At 34.3% G+C, this 8,851-nt stretch overlaps 1 protein-coding gene across 1 annotated transcript; it reads right to left on the reverse strand.

The window, feature by feature from the left end:
• Positions 1–5,804: 5,804 nt before the first annotated feature.
• Positions 5,805–7,979, reverse strand: LOC147411312 (CBS domain-containing protein CBSX5-like). The gene is made up of 2 exons (XM_086447186.1): positions 7,514–7,979; positions 5,805–7,018 (listed from the first exon to the last, which is right to left on the reverse strand). Exons 1-2 carry the CDS (start codon positions 7,858–7,860, stop codon positions 6,178–6,180), a joined length of 1,188 nt encoding a protein of 395 aa, XP_086303312.1. The 5' UTR covers positions 7,861–7,979; the 3' UTR covers positions 5,805–6,177.
• Between the last annotated feature and the right edge of the window lie 872 nt (positions 7,980–8,851).

Genomic DNA, 8,851 nt, shown 5'->3' on the forward strand with positions numbered 1-8,851 from the left:
AGGAGGCTTGTGCAAAGTCACATGAATCAAAAAAAGCTTATTTGTAATTTAAAATAGTGATTAAAGGGTTTTCGAATATTACATAATAAAAGGGATATTTTTTGTATTTTCTTAATTTCTGACTAAAATGACCTTTGATTATATTAAGCTTATTTGTTCCACGTATACCTAAAACCAAAATAAAACCTTGATTCTGATTATTCTCGATTTAATTTTTGAGTATGAGATCATTGAAACCAGAATCTACCCTACAAATCTCGGATACTCATTAAGATAGTTATTAATGTTTTTTCAAATGAAAAAAGAAGATGAATATATGATGAAATAGACATTTATTTATAAATATGATAATCTAACTTGTAATTCCTCAATTAAGACTTTTGAGATCAACAATAAATTTTTCAAGAAAATCAAACTTTTGATAATAAAATTTTAGAAAATTACCATGCATTATTTATTTGTTGTTGAAATTAAATAATAATAATGTGGAAAGTGAATGAATGCTCAGTAGGAGAGAAGGTAAAAATGAAAGATTTAGCATTATCTTTTAATTTAAGTACATTTACCTAAAAGATTTTTCTTGGCTAGTATTTTATTTTACTATTGATTTTATAATAAATAAAATAAATTTATTTGTCAGGTATCCAAACAAAAGCTAATTCTTATTGGATCCTTAAGATGACTAGCCAAGAAATGATGGGTAATTGGATGCCCATTGATACCTTTAGTTTAAATGCAAAGGTTAGGGCATTCGAGGGATTGAAATTTTAGTGTCTAATCACTTTCACTTGACTTTCTCTGATTATAACAGTAAAGACAATTATATGAGTAAGGGTTGTTGAGTCTTCATAATTCTATGAATAAGGATTCATGTACTCAACTCACACTAGTCAAAATGGGAATCAAGTATCATTGATGTTCATGTGATTAGTGTGAAGTAAGTACATGTACGAGCGGTAACACCAACCTTTTTGACTAAAGTAAATTGGGGACTTCTTCATGTTAGGGGAATTAGACCAAAGTATGATTTGGCGGGGCTCACTACAGTCACAAAAATTTTATAAGGGACTAACTGGCTAAATCAGTGAATTTATTTGTGATTTATTGATAAATCATGGAATATGGTGATTTTTTTTATTCTTCTTTGACATTTAAATATCAAGAATAAGATAGATATTTTAAGGAGGTTTAAGATGATGGATTTTCACGAGAAATCCAAAATCATCATTGGTATATTTCCCAAAATTCTCATTTACTTTTACAAAACTTTCTTGAATAAATCAAATTGAACCCTACCAAATAATTACATTGTTACAATCTTTTGTACAATTGGTGAAGATAAAAGTTCTTCCTTGGAATCTCTCTCTCCTCTCTCTCTCTCTCTCTCTCTTTATATATATATAGGGAGCGGTCGGCAGCCCTAAACTTTAACCAGCTTCTTGCCAAGTTTTTTGGGTGTTAGATCGAGTGGCATCCGACGGTTCGGATAGAAAACATGGTTTTAAAGTTAAAAATTAAACTAATTACAAGTTGCTCCCTATTTAATTTCTTATTCTTTCATATATATATATATATATATATATATATGGGAAATGTTCAGCACCCTAAGTTTTACCACACACTTTAACAAACGTTTTTTGTCCTACATGGGTTAGAAGTTTTGGAATGAGCTGATTTTTGGTGAGGATATCTCTATGATAGAAGATCATCCTCCCCAAAAATCAGCCCATTCCGAAATGTTTAGCCCCTGTTTACACGTTGAAAAATCGTGGACCGTCCATTTTTTGTAAATCAATTTTGATGGGGTTAGAAACATGGACAATATTTCCACATTTGGGCATGTGGTTCATGAATAGATACCCTGTTTAGGAGTTCTTGGGTTTAAGGTTCCACCTATCTGTGGTTGTAAATAGTATCACCATGTTTCACCAATTTGTCCATTCTTCTCAATTTTATATATTTAAACTAGGACTGCAACCTGGGCCCAAGCTCAACCCCAATAGTAGAACCCTCAACCTGAACTCAACTCAACCCGATCAATGGGCCTAGGCTCACTAATCCGAGCTTGATCTTCTAAAGTCAGGATGAGTTCGGATTAGCCTGAGTTAGGTAATTTTGAGGGATTTGATCAGGTTGGACTCGTTGAATAACCCTAATTTCATTTTGATTAGCAAATAAATTTTATACTTTAAAAAAAAATATATATAACATTAAAAACAAAACTACTAGTAATTAGACAAACCATACTAAACCAAAGTTCATATTAATAATAACCAATTGTCCACATGTCAAAATAATAAGATGGAATAAAAAAAACTACATAAAGAACTATAGTTAATATGAAAATATTTATATATTAGTATATAATATCAGATTCTAGTTGAGTCGAGTTGCTCATACCCTAAACCCGAATTGAAATCAGATTGAGATATTCTAACCCAGGCTCAAGTCATCTTCTACATAACTTGGCCCAAGCTAGCCCATCAATCGGGTTGAGTCCGGTCTAGCCTGCCCAATTGCAGCCCTAATTTAAACACTCTGATATGATATATCTGTGGATTAACCCATATCCTAATTTGATTCTATGAGGTATATCAAACATGTTCTTCATATATTATAGGTTGATAATGTCAGGAAGGGTACAATCTTGAGCACATGCTTTAACTATTGATTATAATAAACAATCTCTGCTGTGATCTTGCTCATGTGAGGCACATATCACATATTTTTCTTGTGTTATGGGTCGATTATTGTAACCTTTTAGAAAGATTTTGATCTTAATGGCTTACCTTACTCTTGATTATATACATATATATTGGTTGTGATTAATTAATGGACTTGACTTACTGAGATGGTCAGAGGGCGACTAGATTTGCTTCCCAAGTCACACATTTGAATCTCTATATGCCCCTCCACATAAAAGTAGTTACATTTAAATGCTAAACAAGTGCTAGAGTGGTTGGTACGTGCGACCTGTCAAAGTTTTTTTTAAAAAAAAAAAGAAAGCCACACATGACATAAAGCTGGTTGACATTTTACCACTATCACATGGTTCATTTTTATGTTTTTTTTTCGCATTCTTGAATTTGTTACATCTGATCCCAAATATTTGAGATTTATGGCATTGATGATATGATAGTGAATGGGATTTATTTCAAAAACTAATTTGGTTTATTTAATGCTTTTGAGATAATGTATCATGATTTAAAATCTCATCTTCAAGAGAAAAGTCGAGACAGTTGATAACGTAACATTCCAGACAATTCAAAACACTCATTGTTATTTTCCATGTCTCGAAACTAGAATGTTCCTCAAAAATAGTTTGAAATGGTCTTCTTAATTTTCTCTGCTTCAAACATAAGGATTTCCATCAATTTGGATTTGGACAAATGGAGTCTCTATCAACCATTTGCGAGAATTCAAACAAATGGATTCATGTGAGAGATATGAAAGCGAAGCTTTATAACAAGAGTCGTGCTGCAGTGACCTTAAGATTGTACCTCATATCACACATCCTGACGTGAAAGTATGTAGGAACCATAGATGCTTTTCAGCATTATTCTTATAACAATTTACATCAAATCCACGTTGTATCCACTACGCATCTTCTTCTCAAGTTTATGTCCCTGTCAATCCGAAAGAATGAAAAAACATTCTCCTGTTTTTTGGGTTTGTTTTAATTGGTAGCTGAAATGATTCATGCAAGTTTGATGTTAAAATTTTACAAAACGGAAATCCCTCTTCTCTTCTTAATTTCTTGTAAGTTTTAAGTTGCATTCACATTCACCATTCATCACCACAATATTTCATTTTTCTTCTGTTAATAAAACGTTTCTTAATTCCCAGTTCGATAGTCCCTCATACGAATTGAAACGTTGAATAAAGAGTCATGCTGGAGTGACCTCAAGTTGGAGCTTCATATCATATCGCACTTCTTGACGTGCAAGTGGATAGGAATCATAGAAGCTTTTTCACTCGTATCTCAATGAAAAGCATCTATGGCTCCCTATCACTTTCATGTCAGGAAGTGCGATATGAGGTTCTGGCCTGAAGTCACTTCAGCATTATTCTAGAATAAATAAGAGAAGACCAGTCTCCCTCCTTTCTTGGGGACCTAATTAATTATTGCAGCAAAATTATAAGAACTTTAAAAATAAGAATACAAACACTCTCCTTACTAACTTAGTGAGATTTCAAATCTTACTAAGCATCGTTGAGCTCAAATGGATTACCAAATTGGCAATCCAACACAACAGCCTTGTAGATTTCATGGAAAAACTCAGATCCAAACCAACACAACAGCCTTGTAGATTTCATGGAAAAACTCAGATCCAAAATTTTTCTTTCTAAAAAAAAATAATACTGTTTGGACTTCATTCAAGGTTTTGAAAATGGATGACTAGTAAACTCCCAAATATAACTGTTAAAATAATCTTTTTGAAGTGTTCATGGAATTTTGTCCTCTACATCCTTGTGACATCAGATCATGCTTTTGGATGTCACAAGGTGAGCTCAACAATCCTTAGTAAGATTTTAAAATCTTACTACGATTGTAAGCCTAGACTTACTCTAATATGAAGAAAGATACTTTTCCATAATTGATCATGCACTCTATGTTTAGGAGTTCAGTGACCATCCATTTTTGAATGCTTGAAATGACAACAAATTTTCTTTTCTTTTGAATTTTTTTCTTAAAACCTAATATGAATCATAAAAGATTGATGTGTCATTTGTGCCAAATGACAGCCCACGTGAACTCACCCATCCAAATATCACCAACCCCATAAACTCGCGGCCCACCTCTTTGACAGTCTTAATTAAATATTAAATCATAGTAATCTTACCCCCCTTTCTTGTATGGTCTCGTAGATCTATTACTTCAAGATACTCATAGACAAATATTTATGGTTTTATACGATTCTAGGAAGGGAGCATATAAAGAACGTGCAAAAAAGGAGTGCTAGATTGTTATGACTCTTAAATATTATCCAAGACGAAAATGACTCAAACAAGTCATCTCAGTATCATTCATGAGCAATACCAAATGCAAAACCTAAGATGTTTCTTGCACCTACTCACGAAGACTAATTAATAATCGTCTTGTTCAAGATAAAAAGTTGATTCCTTCAAAAGAAGTTCCAAGTCATTTTGGTATTGTTTAAGAACTTACAATATGGGAAGAATAATGCTGAAGTGACCTCAAGATTGTACCTCACATCACACATTTTGACGTCAAAGTGGGTAGGAATTATAGATGCTTTTTGACTCGTATCTCAATAAAAAGCATCTATGATTCCTACATTTTCATGTCAAGATGTGCGATATAAGATACAATCTTGTGGTCACTTGAGCACAACTCACATGGGAATCCAAGATTTAAAACCATGCCTCTCTTGCCATAAAAAAAATGATTGTTAATCCTTTGAGCGTTCGTGAGTGATAACTAGCAATTCAATTTTATACTTTTTTTTCTTTGATTTCTCAATTGTAACTCTTCACGAATCATGATCAAAAGATGAACTAAGTTTGATTGGATCCCATTAACATGCATGATTTCAAAACTTGGTAGTATCACCCAAGTCATCTCGATATTAGACATAGTCGAGACGGATGGACAAGGTCAATTTTTTGGAAGAAATTTAAAATCTCACATTTATTTTTCTCATTTTTGAACAAAATATCTCAATCATATAAAAAAAAACTCATCCAAGACGATTCCATATCTGACATGAGCAAGATGAGGACTTTTAAAATCATGTTAACTTGTAAAAAATATTTTCTTTTTCTTTAATGATAATAATAAATAATAAATAAAAAAGTCAACCAATATTTCATAGATACCTTCAATACAAGTGTCCCATGCATTCAAAAGCACAGGATTGCCTTTTATCTACCCGACAAATTTCTCCCAAAACAAAACTTAAAAGTAACATAAAGAAAATACAATGCCACATTGTATTTTAGGAAGGAAACTAAATGCCACGTTCAATCTAAAATGGCACACTTGCCCGTTCTATCAACAATGGAAATTTCAACAACCACCATTGCAGAAAAGGACAATTGACTCTGAAAAGCTCTGATCCATTATGCAATCTGCACTTTCTCATTAAAAACCCATTAATAAAATTAAAAAAACAAACACATTTCCCAAAGAACCATCTAGATTCCAACTCTCCACTACTCACGGATGGACTCTAAATGTTCCCGGAAAACCTTAAACATATCTGAAAATGTGACAATTCCAGCCAAACTATAGTCGTCTTCTATGACCCACACATAATTTACACGGTGTGCTAATGCCTGAATCATCACAGCAACAAGTGAGCTGCCCGGATGACACACAATCGCCTCAGACCTCCTCATTATCCGGGCAGAATAGCTGCCCGACCGACTATACCTGCTGCCCCATCGACTTGAAGAAGAAAAAAAATCCTCATCTGATGAAGAACAAGAAGATGACGATGAAGAAGAAATTGATAATTCCTCTAATAATTCCAACATTCCATCTAAATTCCTCTCTTTCAATCTACTCTTCACCACTCGGATTATATCATCTGGTGGGCCACCACAATCTATATAAGACATTAGATCACCAGCAGAGAGAGTGGTGATGGCAGCTGCGGCCGTCTCGTCACAGCTAGCGAGAGTAAATGGGGAGATCTCCCCAATTAATTTCCCTTCTTCGTCAACTACTGCGACTGATGTTTGTCGATTTTGGGCACGAGAAATGGCGTGGATGGCAGAGGCGGCCGGGTCGTGGTACCCAATTTCTTCAACGTCGGTTCCAATAATGCCAAGGGATTCAATGGAGAATGCAGGAATTGGGGAAAATAAACCGATTAAATTGAGGAGATATCGAATTACGTCTTCTTGTGTGAGCCAGCAGAATTCACAACCGTTGTGAAGAGTGGGACCGAATGAGGATTTTTGGAGGAGCTTTTTTCTTGAATTGGTGCTTTTTATCGGAACGACGAGGTTTTGAGCACCTTCGAGGATGAGATCAATTGCTTCCAACAAACTGGAGACCAGAAAAACAGAGAGATTTAAATTAGGAAGGTTGTAAATGTTGAGATTAAATTCAAGGATTTTTTTTTTTTTTTACAAATTTGGGGGAAATGACAGAAAATGTTGTTAAACCCATTTCTTCCAGAGATTATGGAATAAATCCAAAAAAAAAAAAAAAAGAGAAATCTTTCAAATTACAGAATCCCTCTCTAATTCAACTGTAATGTCAAGTAGATCAAGAGAGATATCAAGAAAGGAAAAGAGAGACCTCTCAAGCTCGTATTTTTACTCCAGAAATCAGGAAATCCGGCAAATCTTCGACATTGCCGGAACATTTCCATGCAAAATTCCCAGAAAAAAATAGTCAATCGAGTCAAATAAATAAAACAAGATCACAATAAAGAAGAGTCCAAAAAAAAAAAAAAAACGAAACTACAACCAAATAAAAAATATCAACAAACCCCAACAAAACAAAAAAAAAAAAAACAATTAAACCTAAAATCCGAACCTCGAATGCGGTTCCACGTGTCGTACAAGTCCAGAAGAAACCTTCGGAAGAATCACAGAGATCGGTGATTCAAGCGCGGAAGAAGGATTCAAGAGATTCTCCTCTCTGCAGAGATAACAAACAACATCAACCATACAAATCTTCCCAACGCAGCAACAATCATCAAAAACGATCTTCGAAGAAGACGAACAGTGATGATCACAGTTCCATACGCTTAGATAATTCTCTCCAGTGATCTTCAACGCAGATAAAGCGTCTCCAATTGTTGCAGAGATTGAAAGCGACCTCAAACCTGGCTTTCCAAGGCAGAGGTCGGATACCTCATGAGACAACAAGCTTACTGCCATGCAAGAGAAGAAGAAACCCTTAAAAATTCGCAGAAACTAAACCCTAGAAATTGCAGAGAGAGATGAAGAACCGGGAGTCTCTAATGGGGGAACTTAGGGTTATTTATAGAAGGTGGTTACCGGATACCAGATATAACCGGTAAGTGAAGGACAAAAAAAGTGTGGTTGAAGATGATATACGAGGCTTACAGGTGTTTCCACTTTCTAGTTGAGTTGTTTTTTACTGTTAATAGTGGTAAGGCTGTTACAAAAGATTACCTCTCCAGGGTTTTTTTAGTTTTGTTGAAGTGTCATAAAATTTTCATTTTTGTAACTTATTAATTTGGATGTGCATACCTTGACTGGGGTCTCTATGAGAAACTACAAGAAAATTACATCTTCAACCTCTTGAAACGCAAAACCCCCCCGCCCCCCTCTGATCTTTCTCCCAAAACTTCATCATCTTCAACCTCTTCAATATTTAGAATAATAACATTGATTTTTTTTGGTAATCCTTGATTTTCTCCAAAACTCTTGATTTCTTTGGCAAAGTGAACTAAAGTTTTTAAAAAATTAATATTTTATTTATTTTGATCTTTTCGACTTAAAAACATAAAATATATATATAGGGTCGGGTTCCGTATACCCCTATTACGACTCACATTGCGATACACCATTTTGTCTTATATGGACAAAAATGTTTGGAATGGGCTGATTTTTTGTGAGGATGATCTCTATGGTGATGAGATCATCCTTGCCAAAAATCAGCTCATTATGAAATTTCTAGCTCCATGTTTACAAGTTGAAAAATTTTAGACCGTCCAATTTTGGTAAATCAATTTTGATGGGGTTAGAAGTTTTGGAATGGGATGATTTTTTGTCAGAATGATCCCCTCATCACAAAGATCATCCTCACAAAAAATCAGCCCATTCCTAATATTTTTGCCCATACAAGACAAACGGTGAGTCACAATATGAGTCGTAATAGGGGTCGTAAGAACGCCATCCATAT

Source organism: Akebia trifoliata, chromosome 1 (genome assembly GCF_017979445.1).
Source record: "Akebia trifoliata isolate Shusen 1 chromosome 1, ASM1797944v1, whole genome shotgun sequence".
Taxonomy (NCBI): Eukaryota; Viridiplantae; Streptophyta; class Magnoliopsida; order Ranunculales; family Lardizabalaceae; genus Akebia; species Akebia trifoliata.